This window comes from Amblyomma mixtum, chromosome 9, assembly GCF_055824585.1.
Source record: "Amblyomma mixtum isolate Tamu chromosome 9, ASM5582458v1, whole genome shotgun sequence".
Lineage (NCBI taxonomy): Eukaryota > Metazoa > Arthropoda > Arachnida > Ixodida > Ixodidae > Amblyomma > Amblyomma mixtum.
Genome location: NC_143020.1, coordinates 66215946 through 66241433, shown reverse-complemented (window position 1 = coordinate 66241433; position 25488 = coordinate 66215946). Strand labels below are relative to the sequence as shown.

The 25488-nt window shown below is 47.4% G+C and overlaps 1 protein-coding gene across 1 annotated transcript; it reads right to left on the bottom strand.

Annotated features, from left to right (window-relative positions):
* Positions 1-2963: 2963 nt before the first annotated feature.
* On the bottom strand, positions 2964-19268 carry LOC149329431 (TNF receptor-associated factor 3-like). The gene is made up of 2 exons (XM_089559244.1): positions 18984-19268; positions 2964-4674 (listed from the first exon to the last, which is right to left on the bottom strand). Exons 1-2 carry the CDS (start codon positions 19266-19268, stop codon positions 3565-3567), a joined length of 1395 nt encoding a protein of 464 aa, XP_089415370.1. The 3' UTR covers positions 2964-3564.
* Positions 19269-25488: the final 6220 nt, after the last annotated feature.

Genomic DNA, 25488 nt, shown 5'->3' with positions numbered 1-25488 from the left:
CTCAGCAATTTTTTGCTTATGTGGTCTGAGTAGAAATGAGGCTAATTGGTTAACCGATATCATTCGAATGCCGTCGATGCACTGCGCTCCAGTGCTGCTAACGTCAGCTTCGAAGCCCAGAAGTGGCGGGCATCGAGGCACCCTATGGCGGACCTCCTAGTGGCGCCATCTGTCGTAGACAAAGCAAACTGCTCGACCCCGCTGCCGCGCGACGCGCCGACGGCGCTACCTTCTGTCGGAGCGCGGCTGAAGCAACGCTGTTGAAGGTCAACCGTGGCCACTGCCGGGGCACACGCGACGGCTCGAAACCTGGCGCAGTATTGCTTACGGAATAACATGATTTCCTCACTCGCTCACATCAGAATCCACAGAAACGGCAGACTGACTTACATTTAAAGAGGATCATCGTTCATCCATGGGATCGAAAACTGAACTGGCCGTCGCCAACAGCGTGTTTGGCGTCGCCTCCCGCAGAGGTTCTGACTGCGTTTTGTCACGTGCGCTCCGAGGGACACCATCTATGCGATATTATGCGGACATATACACGGTGTGTTACCTATAACTCTACACAATTTTTCAATATAGACATCTTGAGTTACAAGAGCGCTTTTTTCGCCAGAGCACTGTCAGCAGTGTAGTGCATTAGAATAAAAGTAAAACGTGCTAATTGGTTTGGTTTGGTTTGGTTTATGGGGTTTAACGTCCCAAAGCGACTGAGGCTATGAGAGACGCCGTAGTGAAGGGCTCCGGAAATTTCGACCACCTGGGGTTCTTTATCGTGCACTGACATCGCACAGTACACGGGCCTCTAGAATTTCTCCTCCAAAGAAATTCCAGCCGCCGCGGCCGGGATCGAACCCGCGTCTTTTTGGGACAGCAGCCGAGCACCATAGCCACTGAGCCACCGCGGCGGCAAAACGTGCTAATTACGAGGCTTCTTAACTAATATTAAATAGTTGGCTCTTTAATTATTACATTTAGGCTTCTTATTTATTCAGGGGCATGTAGCCCCTGAATAGCACTGTCAGCAGTGTAGTGCATTAGAATAAAACTAAAACGTGCTAACTACGAGGCTTCTTAACTAATATTGAATAGTTGTCTCTTTAACTATTACGTTTAGGCTTCTTATTTATTCAGGGGCATGTAGCCCACCGTAATTTATATCCGCAACAGTTTATAAAATTTCGAAAGCGCGGTTACCCTCGACGTTTTGGCCTGACAAATTTTTGCTACATCGCGTCAAAATAGTGCGTTTTCGAGAAGCTTGCAGGCAAAGCAACCTCTCCAGTGCACGTAGCTCGTCGCAAGAGCCAAAATTTGTTGGGTCGCAGCGCCTTGGGTAACCACGTTTTCGAAATTCCAAGAACTGATCTGAAGATTACGGTGGGCTACACGCTTTTATACAATCAAGGAGCGTGACAGTAACAGTTAGAAAGTTAACTATTCAATATTAGGCTGCCTGATAGTTAGCACATATTAGGTCCATTCTGATGCACTCCACCGCTGACAATGCTATGCCGAAAAAAGCGCTCTTCAGTCTCAAAAGCCCATTTTTCAAACCTGTGTAAGGTCTTAGTTTAAACACCCTGTATAAAGCATTGGTGTTATGGATGCCGTGCCGGCTACTCCACCTTAGTCGGGGTCCACGTGACTCAGCGCGTTGAATTTCCTCGTTTTCTGCTTTTGGCTCCTAAGTTCCAAAGTTGGTAATTCAATCTTCAAAAGAAAAAACGACCTCGCCTATCGCATTTCTTCACTTGGAACAGGTCCCAGTCAGATGGTAGCAACATCTACGGTTTCTTTAGCTTCACCTTTAAAGATGCAAGACTGCGAGAGACGGCGAACTAAAGTGGTTTTGTTTCTCGCTTTAAATGTTTCTCGCTTTAAAAATTTCTTTTGAAACCGCTACGGTTCTTTTTAACCTGGACCACCTCAGCTTAAAATATAAGGGTGTTCTTGGTTCAAAGCTCACTTTTCTGCTATTAGAGTATGAATTTTTTACTTCGACGTACTCAGTTTCATCAGTTGTAATAAATTTTACAGGTAACAGACGTCCAGGGAAGCAAAGCGCATGTTTTCTAATTTCAGAGAGCTATTTCATAATAACAAAAGAACGAGATGGTATAGATTTTACATTTGCATATATTCTAAAAAATATTTAATGTGTATAAAGATGCATGACTCGATTCACGAAGAAAGCCAGAATCTTTGCAATGTCATTAAAAAAATTTAAGACGGTGCTGTAAAATTTTATTTTTTCTCAATTACTGAGCGGTGCTTTGTTTCGCGCCATTTTAAAATGTTCAAACAGCGCTTCCCTCAAGAATAAAGTTTTTTCCGGCAAATATACAGCAGGACAACATTGCGCATGTCGTGCTGACTTCTCATGTATTTCCTTAAAATCGCAAAGGCAGGGAACAACTTCCTGATCGTTTTGGCATGGAGTGATCCTTATATCTTGACCATAACGTCAAAAGAGTAACGATATCTGCGCAACTATTAATCGAACAACTGTCATTTTTTTCTGAGATTAATTATGTCGTATTCTTTTCGAAAACATTGTACAAACCCAAGCAATATCTATAAAGCAATAAAGCGTTTTTCGTTCCCACTGGGCATGATCGAACTACTTGTTGAAAGTTGAACTAAGAGCTGCTCGAAAAAAATGAAGGTGCCGCCAGGATTCGGGGCAACGCTAAATATAAGCTCCCGTGCTGTAGGCGCCTTGGTCCATCGGACCACCATGACAAACTGAACATTGACCGGAATATTAGGCGCTCACTATAAAGAGAAGTGCTTTTAAAGCTCCACTTCCGGCAAATTTTTTGAGACACGAATGTTCGCATCCTTCGATAAATCATACACGTGTCAATGTTATATCTCCACTGTGACAGGCTCATCCACAAAGACTAGATCGGGAAAAAAATGAAGATTGCAAGACGTCAAATCAATGCTTTTTATTATTTTCGTCACCCGAACAGGTAACCAGCGGTTGTTTACCTCCTGCTAAGTTGCGCTTTCCAGAATACCGAGGCTTAAACACGTAGTAAACCAAAGACCAAGCACTAAAGAATGAATTCACAACGTGAATTTACTTTTTATTCTGAACTCATTTCCTCAAGATCATTGCCCAAGTAAAACGCAGTGTTTTGAAGCATTGCAGCTGTTTATTTCGTTATGCACCATCTATCCTCATAAGCATTCAGTACCATTTCGGAGTAACATTTTCTGTTTTCGGTCCTGTGTGGCTGACGCGGGCCCAATTACAGAAGATTAGTTACCCAGTCAAACACAAAGCGAAAAAGTGTGCTTAACAAAATAACTAGATAAACATTCTGCGCTTAGGACAATGCGCCACAAGTTTTAGTTGCAACTAATGCGATTTCTTCAGATTAGACCTGACTAAAAGAAAAGAAGAGAACTGAACGCATGCACTTCAGGGACGAAATCGAATAGACGGAGGAAGTTGTCCACGCCGGATGCGCTACTCATTGACATCAAACTGCTGAAAGCAATGCCCGTGGAATGGAATGGCTTGCATCGCACGACTTTCTCCAGCGGAACTCACGGCAGGACTTCCCACTTAATCTGAAGCTGGTCATCGACCAGGAAGCCGTTGAGCCTTAGAGTGCGAACATTGAACGACGGATCATTGAAAAAAAATGCTTGGTTGCTTCGTGTTGTAGGCTTTTGTATGGATGGATATCCACGGGGTGGCTTAATTTCAACGAGATACTGCCTCTTATCTTGTGGGTTTATTACGCCCAGCCGTACTTTGTGCTGGAATGGCCACTCAACAGCGTCGTCGTTGTCACCCTTCTGCAAGCGGAGACCGGCATGCAGGCGCACAGATTCGCCATCCTTTATCAAATAGACTGCAGGTGACATGCAGTAGCCACACATGTACATCGGGTCGCTCTCGTAGAAAGCAAGACCTTCTCTCAGCGCTCGTTCATCGAGCGAGTTCACTCCTTGGACATAGAAGATTCTATGCGCTCCTCGTGGTTCATCCCTTGCAAGCAATGTCTTCATGCGGTCCAGAGTCCTCTCGCTATTATCCAGAGTTTGAACTTTCATTTGATGAACTGATGCCAGAATTCGCGAGCAATTGCCACAGCTCAGTTTCTTTGCAGTCGTCAGCTCATCTTTAACCATTTTTTCCAGTTTGTTTAGGTTGCTCGAAAGATTATCAGTACGCGTTATCAAGTGCTCTTTCAACTGCTCGTTACCACTGGCGCATTCGTGCACACTCCTTTTCACATTCTCCTGGATTTTTCTCGTTGCTTGGGCAAATTCATCTCTGAGCGCTTCTTTAAAGGTGTTTATCCCGTGAGACATTTCGTTCAGTCTATCACCTTGGCCTAGAACCTCAGCAATCAGCTGCCCAAGATGCTCTCTCATTTCCTCCGCTAGCTCCTGAATGACTTGTTGGAATGATGTCGAAAGTGATGTATCTTCCGTGTCGCTGGGATGATGGCCAGGTTCTGGAGCAAGAGGCGTCGCCGGTGCTGCACACTCCGATCTCAGGTGTGAGCACACATCGCTGCAAAGAACCGAGGCCGAACACTTGGGGCAACGCGCAGGGTGGTGTCGACATTCCCGCTGGAAATGCTCGGAGAGCGTGGAAGCAGCCAGCACTGCCTCACAGCCGTTGTCTTCGTTCCAGCACTTGACCTGCAATGAAAAAGTGAAGGAAATGTAGAAAGTGCAAATTCCCCCGCCCCGCTAGCACACTTGCTCGCGCGTGCGCAGCAACCACCATCGACATATCGGCCTTCAAGAACAATGAGGTCGTCGCGCCGTACCAGCAGCTGATTTCGTTCTTTCAAGCCACGGTTGAGAAAACCGCAATCGTGGTGAGCGAATGCAATAGTCACACGACTTTTTTTTTTTATTTCGCGGCCTTTCTTTGCAGCTCGGAAAAAAGATACACGTGAGGCTTTATTTATCGCAAATAAATGGAATGGGTGTTTCTGAAGGTGCTCTCCAACTTTGCTATTCACATCTGCTGTATAAAGTCCATATTTACGCATTTAGAAAAATTATCTTAATCTTAAGAAAAATTACCTTAAGAAACGTGGAGGCTAACAAAGAGGGTTCAGCTTAAGTTAAGGACAACGCAGCGAGCTATGGAAAGAAAAGTGATAGGTTTAACGTTAAGAGATCAGAAGATGGCGTAGTGGGTGAGAGAGCAAACGCGGGTTAAGGACATTGTAATCGAAATCAAGAGGAAGAAATGGACTTGGGCAGGGCATGTAATGCGAAGGCAAGACAACCGCTGGTCCTTTAGGGTAACGGAGTAAATTCGAAGAGAAGGCAAACGTAGCAGGGGACGGCAGTAAGTTAGGTGGGCGGATGAGATAAAGAAGTTTGCGGGGATGCAGTGGCCGCAACTGGCAAGGAACAGGGTTAATTGGAGAGACATGGGAGAGGCCTTTGCCCTGCAGTGGGTGTAGTCAGCCTGATGGTTAATTAATTGCTTACAGAACAGAAAATGGCTTAGGATACGCAAGCCGGCTGGTAGCTGTATGTAAGCGGTTTCCCTGGCCTACCTCAAATGTCTTATTTTTTAACCCTTGGCTAAATTTACACTGGACCTGCTCTATAAACATTCGTAACATATCTGCGAGCAATTCAAGCAAGCTAGCACCAATTTATAACTTTCACTACGCCTGTTCCACGCGTTGACGGAGCAGCATATAAAGAGTGTCCCAGCTAACTTGGACCAAGATTTAAGAAAAAACTAAGTGTTCTTCAGAACTAAAACTGCATGGATGTTATAGGGGTTTATCTTAGGCTACAGTACCACTTTTTTAGCTCGTCCGATTTGAATAATTTGTCGTGATAAACAAATTAACTTTTTCAAAACACATCAAATCAAATTTATTTTCAACACTGATACAATGTTGACGGCTTCCGTGACAAAAAGCTGTGAGGACAGCTTGACTAGATCAGGGAAACATTTTGGCACCAGCGACTTCATATACACTACAATAATTCAAATACAAATGAGATGTGCAACACAACACAACACATCATATGCACTACAATAATTCAAATACGAATGAAATATGACACAGAATACATACAGTGTCCTACTTACTGAGTGCAATAGTTAAAATGCAAGTGAATATTGTAATGGAATACACGGACTTCATATATCAACTTAACTACGCCACAAAAGAACAATGTGCACTACAATAAAACTACGCAATAAACGAATAAAATTAGTACCATAAAGCGTTTTACACGTGAGATCCCCATGAGAAGGCAAACACACACTCACTCTGTGTGGCCAATTTCACAATTACCACTCAAAATCATAACGCAGTCTTAGAAAATTGCCCAGAAACAAACATGCTACGCAAAGCTGTGCGCGTTAGGGCAATGGAACCTGAAAATTGTGTTTTAATCTTGTTTAATAGAAATGGTACGTTGTACGTTAATGTTTGCAGAAGGTAATTAGTGCGTGGGCGCGGTACAAACCATTCCTCAGACGACCTGGTTCGATAGGTGCGAGTTTGCAAAGTAAGAGTACACAGCTCCTTCAGGAACTGCTGGTAAGATAAACTAGAGAAGTACAGCAGGTACAGTAGACGGTAATCGTAAATCTGTTGTATACTGACCAACTTGAACTGATTAAAGAGGTCATGAGTGTGGTGAAAGTATGAAACATTAGCAATGCAATGAACAGCTTTCTTTTCGAGCCTGTGTAGTAGAGTTATGTTTTTTTTTTAGTAGTCGTGGCCCAAATTAATGTGCAACCGAAAGACGGAGTGAAAAACTTGAAGTTTAATGTTAGTCGGAAAAATATCTCGAGATCGACGTACTAAGCCAACGGCGGAAGAGAGGTATTTCACCAGTTGCTGTATATGCGCATCCCAAGTCATAAGTGCGATAGTACCACTCCTAAAACCTTGTGCTCTTTTACTATATCGATTGTAGAGCTGCCCAAGCGAAGCCCGCCAATCAAACTTACTGGTTTGTTTTTTGAAGCAAACAGAATGGCTTCAGATTTTTGAGGATTTATTCTACATATGAAAAATTGAAAAATTTGCGGGGGCTTAGCTCTAGCCTGGTAGGTTGCGAAAGCAAAAGTGCAGCGCCTACAACTGAAGGAACGCTGTGCGCCGAGTCTACAGGTCTGTAAGGAGCCAGCGCCACACTGCGGCGACACAAGACGCACGGGAGGCGGACGGTGAAGAAAAGGTAGGGAATATGTGGCAGAGAGAACGTGCGGGCGAGAAGAGGAAGACGGCGGTCGGCGACAGAGGTGGACGTGTTCTGCTGGGTCCCCGAGTTCCCAGGCTTGGGCCCCGGCTGCAGACGTGCGGGTGACCAGACCCGGACAGCCGTAGTCGGGTGCCTCAGCCATGAGACCTAGGCGCATCTCTCCCCTCCCAGCCGACAGCTTCTCAGGACTGGTCGCCTCTGACATCTGCGCTGCATACCCGGGCTACCTGACCTGGGGGCCATGCCGGAGCACACAGACGCTGACTATTTTCTACGGCAGCGTTGAGGCCGCCGTAGAGAACGCCTCCAAACGGGTGTCAACGAAGGGAACCCGAAACGTGCCTAAACACTGCCCCGTCGCCCAGCCACGCTTCCTCGCTCGACGCACCAGGCTCATCACTGGGAGACAAATAAATTTAAGTGTGATTCTCCTTTTTCGACTCTCTTCTCGCCAGAGTTTTGTTTTCCTTTTCTTTTGCCTCCTTGTTCTCTTGTTTTCTTTTTCCCGTTTCGTTTCAATGCTTAAATATAAAGTTTCCTTTCCTGCAAATGCCGCCTCGTTTATTTCTTTTCTTTAACTAATGAATTTTGATGCGGAAATTCCACCTGCAGTGTTACTTCCTCACAAGGTCACGCGTGGCTACCGGCCGCCGCTGCGCAAAGGCCGTTCATGAGCGTAGTATTGCTTTCGCAATAAAACGACTACGTACGTACGTTGCTACAAAAAATTGGCAGAGGCTTACTTTGGTTAAGCCCGGTAGGTTGCGAAAGCTCGTTCTTTCTTCCTGGCTTCACACTGGCGAGCTGCCTTCTTCTGATTGGCAGTAGACGGCATGGCAAAGTATCTTTGTACACAGTGAGAAAGATCCACTGTGACTACCCGCCCCGCTCCGCCGACGGATCTAGCTGGGGGCCCTTTTTTATGCAGCTCATATGACGTCACCTCGACCGTAGCGCCACTGGTGAGAGGAGCGCGAGGCTCACTGCCGTGACTACCGCCGCGCTCCGCCGACGGATCGAGCTGGGGGCCCTTTTTTATGCAGCTCGTATGACGTCACCTCGACCGTAGCGCCACTGGTGAGAGTAGCGCGAGGCTCACCGCCGTGACTACCGCCAGCTTGGAGGAAGGAAAATTTAGAGGAGAGGCCATCACGGGACATTTTGTGAAGCCGGAAACAAGCTCGGCGCCATCTTGTCCCGACGGGCTCGTGTTTACATTTCGTCGCCGCGCCGATTGCGCGCGCGTTTCAGAGCCAACGAAGGAGCGTGCTACCGCATGGGAACAGGCCCCCGCGCTAGTGGTCCTCGGCTACTCTTCGGTCCAGGGTGCCCTATGCTGATGTTCGTAAGCGGAAAAGTTAAAGCGGAAATCTCCGTGTGAGACAGGCGGCTACTTCCAGTGACTGCTTCGTACTTCGTCGTATTCGTGCCGTCTCCAACTGCTCGACCCTGGTCACAATTAGTAGCAGCCGGGAAAAAATCTCAACTCCTGCAAGCGCAGGAAGTGCCCTTGGCTTTCAATTACTGCGGTGACCCATCTTGACATGCATTATCCCTCGCCACTTTTTTCTATGTTTTTTGTTTTCTGATGGCACAGACTATAAGGCAGTGGTGTAGCCAGAAATTTTGTTTGGGGGGGGGGGGCTCGTGTTGCAGCGCGGCCTCCTCAGAATTTGCGGAGGGATCAAACGCAAGAATAACTGCATTGCCATTGAGAATGCCATTGTGCATTGTATAAAGTTCACTGTCTAGAACAGTGAAATATGTATTCTTTAAAATGAAAAAATGTATATTCGTATGTCTTAAAAATCATGTTAACTGATACAAATGCTTCCATGTTTTTGCGTATTTACTAAGTAAACAAAATAATACGCGAAGTCTACAACTAAATCAGTCCGAAACCAGCAAAGCAGTGCATGCCATTGATATGAAAAACGTAAAGGCCATGAAATGAGCTAGCAGCTAAGACAAATATTTTAATGAATCTTTGTCGCTGAATTGTGCACGTGTCTGCTTTCGATTCAGCAGTGAACAATGCTGACATGCATGGCCACGCGCCCCACCTAAGTGTTGAACCTGCCTTTTATTGCAGCTCTTGTTGCTGAATGTTGCAATCTGCCTCCATTGCATGCGTTTTGGAAGCTGGCAGTGTCAACAGTGCATTCTGCTGCAGCAGTTAGGGTAAGAAAAATTCTGCACTATTTTGTTGTTGGTGTTGAATACCATACTTGTCTTCATAGCATGTTTTTGTGCGGCTGGAAAAGCAAGGAATGCTTTCTCATACAGCAGTGAGGAGGGGCAAATATACTAAAAAGTTTGAGTTCTTGACCCTGAAAACAAAATGTATCATAACGTGTTGTAATGGTGGCTGTGCCAACAATGACTTTTGATTCAACAATTCAAAAGCCACTCATAGAGGCGACAGAATTGGAGAGGGCCAAAGTGCACATAGTAGACGGGAGGGGAGGATTTATGGACGAGGGGGGGGCGTGGGGGGGGGGGGTCGCTTTTTTCCAAAAGACTTAAATATTACATAGGACAACCATTCTGAACACCTTTTTCTCAATGAAAAAATTTCAAGAAATATGCGCTTAAAATGTCACTGTCCCCTCTGTAAATGCGCCCTTTGTAGTATGGCAGCATAGCATATGTTTCACACCCACAGATCTATATAGTATTGTGCATAATATACCAGGTGTCCCATCTAAATGTAACCAAGCTTTTAAAAAACACGGGGTGTCCTAGCTGTCTGAAACCAAATGAGGGTTGTTTTGAGTCGCGTGACCTAGTCTGCAGTATTTTTTTCGTTCTTCAAGGTTGATTAATTAGTTAAGCTTAATTAGCTAACTTTTTAATTATTGACTTGAGGAACAAAGTGTGAATGGAAAAGTTGTAGATTACTTTGAGAAACAGCTTACGGAGACATTTGCAGCAAAGTAATATTTACGTAAAGTAGTTTTTTACCGGCCTTTACCCATAACCCGCACAATAAGAAAAAGCTTCCACATGACAACTGTGCGACTTCAACGTCCCAAGACGCGCCTTAAAGAATAAAATCCATTTATTCTGATGTCCTCTCCTCGATGAGACTTTGGGTGCACATTGGGGCAGAGAAGTAAGCGAGCAGCTGGTCACGTGACTTTTTTCTAAGGCCAATAAGTGAAGCTACGTAAATGGTAACTTGACGGAAACAGCACTACTAGCGGTTTTTCGAGGTCATCTAGAACTTTTGCATTGACACTTTCTTCCTGAAGTTAATAATTAAAAAGTTAGCTAATTAAACATAACTAATTAAGTAACTTTGAAAAGCGAAAAAATACTCAAAAGTAGGCCATGCGACTATGAACAACCCTGAGTCTTTCACTTGACTAGGACACTTCGCCTTTTTTAAAAGTTTGGTTACATTTAGCTTGGACACCCGGTATATGACCGTAGCTTTTCAGACTTCTAGAAGTTTAGGAGTACCCAGTGGCTGCAGTATAAGTTTCATGGTGTTGTGCCTCATTTCAATGCTATGTTTGATATTTAATGTGCAGAGCTGCAGCTGTACGCTCCGCTTTTCTGTACTTGGTGGAATACTAGCTTGTAATGTCATGGCATAGTAGCACACTTCACTTGTGATGGACAATACAGGCAATGAATGTCGATCTATCGCCCGTAATGAATGCATCAAATTATTATTCTTCAACATAACCACGGGCCCTTTTCCTGGCCTAGTTGGTGTGACATTGTGTTCAGGAAAGTAAAAACAGGACTATATTCTACACAAACCACACAGAAAGACTGACAGGAGGGGCGCAGTCCGTCATTCTGTGTGGTTTGTGTAAAATTTAGTGCTGTTTTTACTTTCCTGAACACAATTACCACAGGCAACAATGAAATTCAGTGCACATGTGGATCCTCATTTCACTAAGTACTTTTTACGAAAAATAACACTATTACAGGACATGGGCACAATAAACACATGTGCGAAAAGGCCTCGAAATTCAGTTAGAGCTTCGCCTTTTTCGCACTTCTTGGCCATGACATCAGCTAGAAAAGTAATTGCAAACCTGCTACAGGAAACCGGTCTAAACATAGTGCGCAACCAGAAACACAGAATTGGCCACGATATGAACGAACACACTTGAGCCCGGCACGTCCCTGAAGCAAATAGCTCGCTAGACGCTTCAAACGTTACACGCTTCAAACGTTACACGCTTCAAACGTTACACGCTTCAAACGTTACACGCTTCAAACGTTACACGCTTCAAACGTTACACGCTTCAAACGTTACACGCTTCAAACGTTACACGCTTCAAACGTTACACGCTTCAAACGTTACACGCTTCAAACGTTACACGCTTCAAACGTTACACGCTTCAAACGTTACACGCTTCAAATAGGCATGTAACAAAGTTCTGTATACTAAGAGTAAAGCGAGAGCAACTGCTTCCTTTACAATATCGCTCTCCGCCCATGTCATGGCCACCGCCGCTCTAACAAGCTCAATCACCGAAAAACGAAAATGACAGTTATACCAACTTCAGTGACATTCGATGGAGCGTTGCAAGAACACGCATAGGTAGCAACGAGGTTTCACTGCCAATGTAAACGGGAGCGCGAATGGCACACACACACTGCACGTACAGTGGTGAGCAGCCTGTACAGCGGTGAACAGGACGCGAAACGTCCGCACAATGCGCCGACGACCGCTCTAGCGCACGCCGTATTGAATCACTGGTGAACGAACAGCGCGTATGCAGCGGCGGTCTCCCGACGGCTCCGAGCAGTGACTGAGTAGACGAAATGCCCGTGCGATCATTGTCGCCGAGCGCGTTGAAATCAATGCACGCAACTACGAGAGTTTTGCAGCGAATTCAACCTGAGATATGAGTGAACGGCGCCAACGTCAGCCTGTGAGCACGAAAAAAAACTAACTCGAGCAGTTGAGGAAAGTACGAATACGCCGCACCGCAAATGCTACGCCGCGGCCGTCTGCTATCGCCCGGTTTGTAAACAGCAACTACGACGCCATCGCCAAGCTGCAGGGACAAGATGGCCTCCCAATCGAGAAAAAAACCACGTGATTTCCTTCACACTTTTCTCCCAGGGTATTGAGTGGAAAGGGCCTCTCCCCCCTTTTTTTTCCCTTCCTCCATGACCGCCGCCCTCCGCCGACAGATCGAGCTGGGGGCCCATTTTTTCGCAGCTGGTATGACGTCACCTCGACTGCAGCGCCACTGGTGAGAGGAGCGCGAGGCTCACCGCCGTGACTACCGCCGCCCTCCACCGACAGATCGAGCAGGTCGAGATCATGAGAGGGAAATAACTAGAAGAATAAGAATGGGGTGGAGCGCATATGGCAGGTTATCTCAGATCATGAATGGCAGTTTACCAATATCCCTCAGAGAAAAGTATACAAGTGTATATTACCGGTACTCACATATGTGGCAGAAACGTGGAGGCTAACAAAGAGGGTTCAGCTGAAGTTAAGGACAACGCAGCGAGGTATGAAAAAAAAATGATAGGTGTAACGTTAAGAGATCGGAAGCGGGCGGAGTGGGTAAGTGAAAAAACGCCGGTTAATGATATTGTGGCAGTGGAAACCCCAGTAGACGAGGAACACGATGCCGCCCACATTTGGACTTTGGTATCTCAACGAAAAAACTGTCTGGAACCACCGATCCGCCGAACATTTGCCTGGGGAGGCGTGCAGCTTAGCATGGAAGTCGATAATGGGTCGCCCGTTTGTGTCATTCCGCGTCAGCTGTACGATAAGCATCGCGAGCAATGGCCGAAACTCAAACTGTCCAGCCTGAATTTATCGTCCTACACAGGACGCCTTCCAATAGTTGGGGAGCTTGCGCTCCAGGTTTGCCATAAAGGGGCGACAGTTAAGTGTGCGCTGACCGTGTTGGACTGTGCGGGACCAAGCCTCTGTGGTCGTGAATTAATCCAGCAGCTGAACAGCGCAGGCGTTCCTGTGGTTCGATTTGTCGAGGACTCCGTGTCAACAAAAGAAGCAAGCGAAGCCAGCGTGAACAACATATTCCATGACTACCACGACATGTTCTCCGAGGAACTGGGGCTTATCAAGGGTCCTCCAGCCAGCTTGCACCTGAAGGAAGGCGCCGTAACTAGTTCTGTAAGGCCAGACCCATTCCATACGCGTTACGCGAGCGAGTGTCACTTGAACTAGACCGCTTAGTTTCTCTGGGCGTACTGTCCCCGGTTGCTCATTCTGAATGGGCAACGCCAATAGTCACAGTGCTTAAGAAAGACGGTGCAGTAAGAATCTGCGGCGATTTCAAGGCCACGGTAAATCCAGCGTGTGCAACAGAGCAATACCCATTGCCAATCATTGAGGATATGTTTGCCCAACTTCATGATGGGGACTATTTCAGCACTCTTGATTTACGGGATGCATACAGCCAAGTGGCTTTAGACGATAACGCGAAGAAAGTTTGCGTCATTAACTCTTTCGTTACCACGTTAATACGCCAAAAGGGCTATTTTGCTACAATAGGCTTCCTTTCGGGATAGCCTCTGCACCCGCAATATTCCAAAGAAAAATGGATGAAGTTTTGGCTGGCCTTCCAGGAGCGCAGGCTTATCTTGACGATGTGCTCATTTCCGAGAGAGCGAGTGACAGCGGTGAGAGGCTCAAAAACGTCTTGGAGCGCTTCCGAGAGTGCGGTGTAAAGCTAAGGATCGATAAGTGCAAGTTGCGTACCCCACCGGTAACTTATCTTGGACATCGCATCCATCGTGATGGCCTTCATCCCACAGAGAAAAACCTTGACGCTATCATGCAGGCGCCGAGCCCCTGTAATGTCAGCGAGCTACGTGCATTTTTGGGTATGGTTACGTTTTACGCGAGGTTTCTGCCGAACATGTCAACCACACTTGGTCCATTGTATCAGCTGCTTGAAAAAAATGCACGTTGGCAATGGAAACAGCCTCAAGAGCTCGCGTTTGAACGTGCCAAGGACAGCCTTAAAACAGCCAAGGTTCTCGTTCATTTCGACCCTTCGAAGGAACTTAAGCTTGAATGTGATGCATCTTCGTACGGTGTGGGAGCTGTCTTGTTTCACACGACTGGTAACATTCACAGGCCAATCGGGTTCCGCTCGCGAACATTGACCCAGGCGGAGCGCAAGTATTCACAGCTCGAGCGAGAGGCACTGGCTCTGGTATTCGGCGTCACGAAATTCCGTGACTACCTTCTAGGTCGGGAATTTACCTTGGTGACGGACCATCAGCCACTGCTCGGCCTGCTGAGATCGGACAAGCAAACGCCCACAATGGCCGCCGCACGGATACAACGGCGGGCGCTTCACCTGGGGGCCTACCGATACCGGCTACAGTACGCACCAGGACGACAGATGCTGAATGCGGACGCCCTGAGCCGACTTCCGCAGCGGTCTCCGGAATCTGGCGACGACGGTGAGCCGCCCGAATATGTGCTGTCGCTGAACCAGCTGAACAATGGCGCCGTAACAACGCGTGAGCTGAAGGCATTGACGTCTTCTGACCCTGTCCTGGTCGAGGTCAAACGGTACATACTACATGGGTGGCCCAGGAACACAAACGGAATGACTCGGGCTGTGCTGCCGTTTTTTGACCGTAAACTAGAACTATCCGTAGCACATGAACTGGTGTACTGGGGTAATAGGGTCATAATACCGACCGAAGCTAGGGAGCGAGTGCTGCATATCCTACACGAAACGCACCAGGGTTCACCGGCAATGAAATCCGTCGCACGTTCGCTGTTCTGGTGGCCAGGCCTCGACAGAAACATTGAAGAGGTGTCTGCTCAGTGCCAGCACTGTGTGCAAAATCTGCCCATGCCAGCCGCGGCCCCCGTCGTTAACTGGCCTGAAACAGGCGAAAGGTGGTCCCGTATTCACATTGACTACGCGGGTCCGATCTGTGGAAAAATGATACTCGTAGTAGTCGACGCACATACCAAGTGGCTCGAAGCACTGCCTTTGGCGCATGCTTCTACGCAGACTACAATTAACGGTCTGCGTGACATTTTCAGCAGGTTTGGAATACCTCGCACAGTCGTTTCTGACAACGGTACCCAGTTTACCAGTGAAGACTTCGCGTCGTTCATGGCAAACAACAACATTGTGCACCTTCGATGCGCTCCATACCATCCCCAGTCTAATGGTGCGGCGGAAAGGGCCGTGCGAACTGTGAAAAATGGCCTTCGAAAAATGAGTAAAGGGAACCTGGAAGAGAACCTAGCAAGGTTGCTTTTTAACTACCGGAGGACTCCGCAAAAGTCGGGTAAATCCCCAGCAGAGCTGCTTTTGGGCTATCAAACACGCTCACGCTTGGACACATGTTTTCCTCCAGCCCTTGCGGGACCAAAAGAGAGCAACGATGACTGGCTGCCACTACCTGGAAGTGAGGTATATGCCCGCAATTACGGTGCGGGGAGCAAGTGGACACCCGGCCATGTGAAGGCGACGTCTGGATCAAGAATGGTGACAGTGGAAACATGTGACGGAGTCGTCCAGCGGCACGTAGACCAGGTCCGCCCGCGGCAAGAAGCACCAGGGGTTACCCCGGCAGTAACTACAACCACCACACATCCCAGTGAGCCAGACGAAGCAACACAACTACAGCATCCAAAAACTGTGAGCCCGGATGAAGACACCAATGCGCGGCGCATCCCAAATGGCAACGATTCTCCACATTTTCCAGCACCAGATATTCCGGTGGCCCCGTTGAATACGGGTGTCGCCCAGCAAGCTCTAAGACGCTCGACAAGAGAACGCAAGCCAGTGCAACGCTTTCATTTCTGAGGAGGAAGGAATGTGGCATCTTCACGTGTGTTTCCGATGTGCGCGCACCTTTTATCGCCTTATCTGGCGACCCTTCATAGCTTAGAGCTATCGCTATGTAAACGTGCTCCTTCCTAGCTTCCGGCCACTAGGCTGCTTATAAATACGTCCTACACTTTTGAATAAACGTTAATTTTTCTGGTTCTACTGGCTGTGCGGCTGCTTCCCTGGTTCGGCGTTCTGCGGGCACGCTATGGATATGCAACAGATATCCTAGTTGAAATCAAGAGGAAGAAGTGGGCTTGTGCAGGGCATGTAATGCCAAGGGAAGATAATCGCTGGTCCTTCAGGGTAACGGAGTGGATTTGTATCCAAGAGAAGGCAAACGTAGCAGGGGGCGGCAGAAAATTAGGTGGGCGGATGAGATTAAGAAATTTGCGGCAATATGGTGGCCGCGGCTGGCGCAGGACAGGGTTAATTGGAGAGACATGGGAGAAGCCTTTGTCCTGCAGTGGGCGTAGTCAGGCTGCTGATGATGATGATGACGTCACCTCGGCTCTAGCGCCAATGGAGAGACGAACGCGAGGCTCACCGCCGTGACAACCGCCGCCCTCCGCCGACAGATCGAGCTGGGGGTCCTTTTTTTCGCAGGTGGTATGACGTCACGTCGACTGTAGCGCCACTGGTGAGAGGAGCGCGAGGCTCACCGCCGCCCTCCGCCGACGGATCGAGCTGGGGGCCCTTTTTTCGCAGCTGGTATGACGTCACCGACTGTAGCGCCATTGTTGAGAGGAGCGCGAGGCTCACCGCCGTGACTACGGCCGCCCTCCTTAGACGGATCGAGCTGGGGGCCCTTTTTTTCGCAGCTGGTGTCACGTCACTCCGCGAAAGGTCAAATGTAAGTACCGCCGCGCCACGCTGAAGGCTCAAAGCTTAGCGTAGTATTGTTTTCGCAATCGAAATTTCCACTGGCTTAGCTCTGCTATACCAGGATATACGTAGCTTGAGGTGAGGGCGAGGTGTCCACATCTCGGTGGAAACCTGAACCATAGGGAAGGCGGATAACTGCCCTCTTGGAACAGTGTACACATCAAATGTGCTTTAAGCTAAGTGGCGGTAGTGATAGGTGTGCGCTGCATGCGTTGGCATTTACAACGTTGTGCCAGAAACGCGACGCTGAAGCCATAGGCCGTCTGCTACCCTCTGCCGTGCGGTGCTTACGCAGAACAGCCAGCCTACGCTGAAATAATATAACCACGAAAAAACATAACTTTTGTTATTTTCATTTTCCGCGTTCAGGACGATTTCATACGCAGCACGCGCTGATCTTACAGTGATGCTGTGCAATACGCAATGTCGCAGAACAAATAGAGTAGCGCATAATCGATACACGAATGTATGGCAATTGCTATGCAGAAGGCAGAGCGTGGGAAAAATTTGGAACCGGAAGTAGCTGACAGACGATTTTCCCATGGTTCTTTGCGTTCACTTCGGAAACGCACCTCACTGTACCTGTTGAAAGGTATAAGAGGAAAGAGTGAAAGTACAGACGCGCGTCGCAACAATCGCGTACCCTGAAGCGTCGACGCTGGCTGTAGCAGATACCTCTATGCCACCATTCCCTCATGGCGGATTTATTAAGCCGGAAGCCTTTTGTGCCTCATCGTTGTACGCAGGTGTTGTAGACAGAAACGTCACGCTTTTTAATTGGTAGAAATGGTCGTGACGTCAAAGTGCGCGAATTTCAAACGGCGCAAATTATACTTTGGCTAGTAACCATGCAACCAATTAAAGGTATCGCATAGTCATCCTCCAACTAAGTGGGACGGAGTTTAGTTCATTGCTTAATTAACCAATTATTCTAATTAAGCTTTCTAGCCAGACCACATCAATAAATAAAACCGAGTAGGAAATTGGTCGAGTTGGGGAATCGAACCAGGGTCTCCGGAGTGCGAGACGAGCGCGGTAAAAAATCCGCCATGCCAGCTCGATGGTTTGGAATGAACAAATGCGCGTCTAGTGAATACGGTGTCTTCGTTCACTCCCATCTTCCTCCCTTCCCTTAAGGCGAGGTTCAAGTCTCCACGCAGATATGCGAGACATACATTTCCTTTCCTCAAACACTAATTTACCGAAGACGTAGAGCCGAATGGGCGATGTCGTTCTGAGGACTCACTGGCAGGCTGCAAGACGCTATCGAGTTCCATACTCAGAGGCGAAGCTTAACATAGTAACCAGACATCAGTGACACTAGCAACAACACCGCGCTTACGGCTTTCGCCTCTCCGCGCTTTAGGCCCACAAAGCGCCCCCCTGAATTTTTCTTCTCTCGCGCGCCCCTCCTCATTTTCACGCAAGAGGTGACGTCACAGCTCTGCAGCGACGCTTGACGGCTTCAGCGAAAAGTAGAAGCTTCTGCACCTTTACAAAGGACGTGCGCCGCCTCATGCTATCTTTCGCTCACAGCGTCTACGCCCACTGATCTCCACTAGGTGGTTGGATGCCGCATTACCGCTTTCCGAGACGAGCGCGGGTGAGGCCACCGGAAGCTGGACGGCTTGTCCCGGAAGTCGGGTGTATTGTGTATTTCAATGCACCAAGTCACGTCTTTCGCCCTTTCCTTCCCAGTTTTTTGGGTGTTTCCCGTGTAATGTCTGCTGTTATATGAAAGGAACAAGGAAGCTGAACGCGAGAAATGTGAGCATTCTACGTAGAACCCTGTAATTTTAGAGAAACCGAAGAAAACAGGCAAGCAGGTCTCACCTTGCCGCGGCTAAGCAGTACGTGCATTAAACGCTATGTTCGACCAACTATGTTCGTCGCAACTAAACTCCTCTTCCAACTCAAAAAACAAATTAATTTCGCTTTACACACGATTCTCTGGCGACAAACCATGAACTATTTGAAAAAGCGCTGTTCTAGTGAAAAGTTCCTTTGGACAAACATTTCGGCTGTTTTCTCTGCTTCGCTTACCTCTCTCCGAAGCAGCTCTTCCGCAGGGAAGTGCGCCAGAGCGACGTCCTCCTCCTCGTAGTGGTTGCCGTCCAGTGGACACGCATGCGAACCATCCCGCCCGCACTGCTCGTAGCAGCACTCGCATAACACGTGTGTGCACGGTAGCCAGATCGTTCTCTTCCTCACCAGGCCGCAGGCACTGCATATCCGATGCGGAGGCAGGGGTTCGACGAACTTCAGTGCCCTCCAGTCGAGCTCAGGGGAAAATCCCACTGTCGCATACTGCGCGCTTGCAGCAGGCATCGTTCTTGACCTATGCTCGTTGCACGGAGTGTCGAAGAAATGCGTATTCCGCCGGCACACAGATCGCAGTAACGTCTTTCCTCTTTTTTTTCCCTCCCCGGTTGCTAGGGCAACAATCGCAGGCTGATCGGCTGCCGCTTTTGCCGCGTATACCGGAATGCGCGCCGAGCGAAATATGTCGCCGGTGGAAAGCTGTGTCACTCACACGGGTTGATCCCGTACGCTAAACAATGTGCGAAAGACTGATTGTTGTGTGATAGCTTTTGGTGCCGCTATCCGCCAAAACTCTTCCCCAGCTGATGAGTCCAGGCACATTGCTAATTTAGAGCGAAAGCAATGCTACGACCTCAGGGGCGTGTTTCATTCGTTTGCACATTCGCACTGATTCAAATGATAAGCCCTGCTGAAAAACAGGCATTGGTCTTGATTCTCCTCCCTTGATAGCATCACAAGGTTACTTGCTATCAGGAGGTTTTCTCGAATTCTTTTTCCCGTCACTGACGCCACCACGAGGCAAGGTAGCAAGACCAGTTGTCTGATCAAGAACGTCATGCGTCAAGATATGGCAAGATGGGCTGCGAACCATAAGCTCGCATATTAAAGTTAATTTTAGGTTAAATTCAGTTACTTTAACTTCGCTGTAGAGAGTGCACCCGAGAGGGCAGGGTTCGAATAGAATAATATAGTATACATCAGTATCCGCTATAAGTATTAAACTATGTCACACAAAGGATTCAGAACTTCGACTCTACGCCTTATGATGACAACGGCGCCATACAAAGTACACGTCGGCGAAACATATGCACCGTTGCACCTGGTTATATCGAAGTCGATGTGGCCCCACGTCCTCTTTGTTAAATCTTAGCTTAATTATATTCATAGGTTGCCTTGACCGCATACGTGGCATTGGAACAGGCCTGCGTAATACCACCTTGATAGAGGAAAACCTATAAAGTTTTCAGTGCGCCGTCGATGTGTGCCGAGGGAAACCAACACTTGTACCGAGTGCTCTCGAGGCTGCCCAAAAAATGTATACACTGACCCAATATGTCAGCCTATATGCAAAGCGCCCATTTCTACCCCTGCCCGCATGAGGTTCAGTGCCAGAAACAGGGCCTTGCAGGAGTAAAGTCGTTGATGAAAGGTAGAGGACAGTGGAGAATAGCGTCCATTTCTAAGACATGGTTCCTATACGGGCTGCTGTGATGCTAATAAGGGCACGCTCTGGGGGTTTCGTAGCGACTATCCACTTCGGTTGGCTTCCCCGTGGTATTTACGAGTACCCTGGCCTGAACGCTTCACCACATGACAGTGACGCACAGCACAGCGTCCTCTAACATTTCGCCTCCATCTAAATTCGATCCCCGTGGCGTGAATAGGAACAAGACAAAAGGCTTGCACATACGTATTCCTTTCCTCCTTTTCTGCATTGGTTCTGACACTTCGCAGCGAACGCAACGGACCGAACACACGCTCATTTTCTGCTTGTTTCGCAGGTTGGAATTCTCGCAACTTTGTTGCATTACTACACCTAAGTCTTTCCCGTTGCTTGTGCTGCCGCGGTGGCTCAGTGGCTATGGTGCTCGGCTGCTGGCCCAAAAGACGCGGGTTCGATCCCGGCCGCGGCGGCTAGAATTTCTTGGAAGAGAAATTCTAGAGGCCCGTGTGCTGTGCGATGTCAGTGCACGTTAAAGAACCCCAGGTGGTCGAAATTTCCGGAGCCCTTCACTACGGCGTCTCTCATAGCCTTAGTCGCTTTGGGACGTTAAACCCCACAAAACCAAACCAAACCAAACCAAACCAAAATTAAACCTGTTGCTTGTGCTGCCAGTTGCTGTTCCCAGTTGCTATTACCTAGGACCAGTGTAAACGTGTTTGTTGTTCATCATGGGAACTGAGATAGCTGACTTGAATCGTGAAATGCGCAAAGAAATAAAGGAACTGATGGCTAGTTTTGAGCACATGAACAAAGATGTCGAGGAGTTTCGGAGAGACTGTGCTGATCTGAAAAATAGAAAGCCGCTCTGAAAGTGACATATGACGAGCTGATCAAAGAACTTGCACAACTAAAAAACATGGCAAATGAAAACTCGATGCGAGTCACCGCACAGGATCAGTACTAGAGGAAAAAAAAAATTGCTGAGGCTTAGCTAAGGTTAAGCCCCAGTCAGATGCGAAGCATATTGATGGCTAGGCTTGGTAATACATGGCTTTCCTTGGTTGAATACTTGGCCATTTAAATACAACCACTAGAAGCCTTCGTCGTGGGGGAAGACAACGGCATGGCTACAGCGGAACGCCGACTAACCCCGAGACGCGCGTTGGGTGAGCGCTTGGATTGCCACGGAAGCCGCGTCCTCCTGCCCGGTGGAGCGAGCGTTTCACCTACACCAAGTGTGAACGCGCGTTCGAAATGCGCGGGAGTGTGACGTCACCATACTACGTGATTCACACGGCGTGCAACCGCAGCGACGGCACAAGTTGGAGCCCCATCTCTCATCTGTCGTGACGTCATTGTGTCACGTGTTGTGACGTCACCATACCACGTGGTCTGCACGGCGTGCAACCGCAGCGACGGCACGAGTTGGAGCCCCGTCTCTCATCTGTCGTGACGTCATTGTGTCACGTGGTGTGCACGGCGTGGAACCATCACGAAGGGCTTGGGTTACCTATTGTAATATGCTTCGCATAAAATACCTTGAGATTAATGGCATTCCTGAGGACGAAAACGAAAATTTGATGGATGTTCTTGGCAGGCTTGGTGACGCACTTGGTGAATCTATAACACAAGACGATATTGAAATCTGCCACCGGTTCCCTGTGCGAAGCACTGCTGCTGACCAGAAAGATGGCGACGACGATACTATCGAAAAAAAGGCGGCAGCAAAAAACGAAAATAGTAACGGCGACATTGCAGTGGCATTCAACAGCCGCGCTAAGCGCGATGCCATTCTTCCGGAAGCACGGAAAACTCGGTGCGCTGCAGATGAACTAGGTTTCTCAGAGAAACAGTCTGTCTTTGTTAATGAACATCTGTGCCCAAAAATGAGAAAGTTGCTTGGGATGTCAATTGGCAAGAAACGGGAGGTGGGCTGGCGTTACGCATGGGTCAGGAACGGCAGGCTTTACGCACGGAAAACGGAAACGTCCCGAGTTATCCGAATTGATAGTGAGTCCGACCTTGATAAGATGCGCGATGTAACCGCCTCTCCCTGAGTGCCTATATCCTGCTCTTTTGTACTTGTATATTATTTTTGATAGCTGCTCCTAACGATGTTACCTGTCCTTCTGGCAACAGTTATATCTGTGTTGTGCATTGCAACGCCCAAAGTGCGCGAAAGAAAAACGACGAACTGGTTATGTTTCTTACCGAATTCTGTTTCAAGTTTCAAGTTATTATGGTTATGGTTCAACTAGTCAGAATGATATTCTATAGCGCGATGTTAACAAAATATTGAATACTGGCACACGAAACAATCAAGTACTTCAACTAATAGTAAATGCTAAAACACAGAAAGGGAAGGACCTCGCGGACGAGTTTAACAATTACTTTACAAATCTCTCTTCAGGAACACCTATACAAGACCGCGCTGAAATTAAAAAAATATTTAGGTGCACCTAATCCTAAATCTACCTTTTTTGAACCGACAACTGGGGAAAAAATTTACTCTATTTTTATGTCCTTAAAGAATAGTAAAGCCCAGGACATTGATGATCTTGAAATTAAACCCGTTAAATACGTCTTAGACCTGCTGACTGCATCTCTTTGTTAAATTTACAATACGTGTTTACATACTGGTACCTTTCCAGATATTATGCAGTGTGCAAGAGTAGGAGTTATATATAAATCAGGCGATAAAAATAACTTTTGAAATTATCGACCGATCTCAGTGTTGCCCGTTTTTCCAAAGGTCCAGAAAAAATAATATGCAAGCGAATCACCAGTTTCTGTGATAAGCACAAGCTTTTATCTGTACAGTAATTTGGGTTCCGTCGAGGCATGTCCAGTGAGTTACCTTTGTTGACGCAGTAGGAATTAATACTTAGAGGGTTTGAAAATAACAAAATGACCCTAGGTATTCTGATCGATTTCTCGAAAGCATTCGACAGAATGGACCGCAAAATTTTATCTACGAAGTTAGAGCACTAAGGGTTTCGAGGAGTTTCTGGTAACCTTCTCATGTCATATTTAAACCACCGTAAGCAATGCGTCGTAATCAACGAAGTGTACTCTTCCCTATTAAATGTAACTTCACGTGTGCCGCAAGGCAGTGTACTCCGACCAGTTTTATTTAATATTTACATAAATGATATAGTAAACACCAGCACACTTGCATCTTACACCATTTATGCGAAGACAGAAGCATTTTTTTCCAATCAGCTAGTATCGAAGAACTCACTGATTTCGCAAATGTTACACTTAAAAAATTCTCTCAATAGACTCAATAGTTTACAAATTAACGTTCCTAAACCAAGAGCCATATTATTTACTCCTGTACAGAAGGTTATTAGTCGGGATATCGACATAAAACTCGGTTCCGAACAAATAATAGTCGTTAAACAATAAACACACTGTGTGTGACGTTCAGTCAACATCTAAATTGGAATGCCCACGTGCAACGCGTCGCGGGAAACCTGGCAAGAGCTTCCGACTAAAATTAAGTTAGTTATTTATAATTCAATTTTCGCTCACATATTAACTACTGCAGTCTTGTATGGACGGACACAACTCAATCCAAACTTACCAAATTAATGCTATTACAAAAGAAAGCAATTCTTCATGTAGCAAATGCCTCATATGACGCCCATACAAGAGAACTTTTTGCTTTGTTTAATGTACTCCCCATAAACCACTTACATAAACTTAACCTCGTTATAAAGTACAAACACATGGTGTCTTCCGCTGACACGCACTGCCTCCGTGCCGGTGCGCAGGAAGTGACGTCAAATACTACACTAGTGGCACGTCTCCTTGCACATCAGCTGAACGTGCGAAACACTCGCAGAGTGCCGTTGCTCTTTCTGCCGTCTATTAACCGAGGCCTCCGAGACCCTGGACGATCTCAGAGGCTATTCCTACGAGCGGCCGACGCCAACGAGCGCAGTCAACAGTTTGTAGAATTAGCAACAGCCTTTTCAGAACAGTGCAGTACCGCGCTTGTAACAGGCGTTGATAGAATCGGCGGGAAACGCGGCACCCACGAGCCTGCTTGTGAGATACTGCGATTAATTATTTGGGCGCAGTTTTGTAAGACACCACACCAAGGCGTTGTGCTTGCCGGTTTCGGTGCATACGCCTTTAGAGTTTCAGTTGGAGTAATTTCCGAAAATATCACCAGGTGATTCTCAATCCACTAAGCGCCCCACACTGCCGCTTTAATGATAAGCTTTAACCTGCGCATACGTTGGCAAAAAGCACGATGTTATAAAATGCAGGCATGTCGGATGAACAGCATATGCCGTTCGCTGCAAGAGCTAAGGCAGAACTTGCAAGCTTGGCAGTGCTGTCTACTTGTGATCGGTTAGAGCGGTGGGGTGTGTTACGCTCCAGTACCTGTCCGAATTGCCCGCTCCCGGAATCTAATCGCCACGCTACAGTCACCTGTGTTGTAGCGCGTGTCTTTTGGCGCGCGGTTCATGCGGGATTTCGTGGGCAGGGCATTTCGTGCTTCGTCTCCCGCGGCCGCTTCCCCAGCGGCCGTTTTGCTCGCCTGTTAATAGTTGCAGGTCTTTTTAGTTTATGGCGCAGTCGATGCGCCGCGGTCGCTAGTGGCTTTCGACGCCGCGCTGTGTGGCCAATTCTCGGACGTCTCCGACGGGAGGTGATCAGTTTTTTGTCCGAGGAAGTCTTTTTCTTGGGTGAGGAAGAGTTTCTCCGACAATGGTCATGCCCATTTATTTCTGTAAATAACGGTCGTCTTGTATTGGTTTTTAGGCCAAACTGGCGCTAAGGTCTCCTTTTCAATGTTTCAGTGTCTAATTATCGACTTTTCGCTCTTCTCTCAATCGGTATATATGCATTCCTATTTTACATTGCCCATTCCTGTTAGTTACTTAGAAATGTTTATGGTACCTCTTTAATTGGCTCGCCTTACATGCTTAATGTCATGTGTTTTCGTAAATATGAATGTATCTTGTAACCTTGGCATGTGTACATATGTAAATAAATTTTTTATAAACACGCTTGCAAGACTAAAAATATTGACGAACCTTTAATTTC

Bases quoted from the DNA above. Each gene is read 5' to 3' on its own strand.
- LOC149329431 (XM_089559244.1), bottom strand. From the start codon at position 19,268: ATGCCTGCTGCAAGCGCGCAGTATGCGACAGTGGGATTTTCCCCTGAG. The intron at 4,675-18,983 runs GTAAGCGAAGCA...TTTTCATTGCAG, and splicing joins AAGAGCTGCTTCGGAGAGAG to GTCAAGTGCTGGAACGAAGA.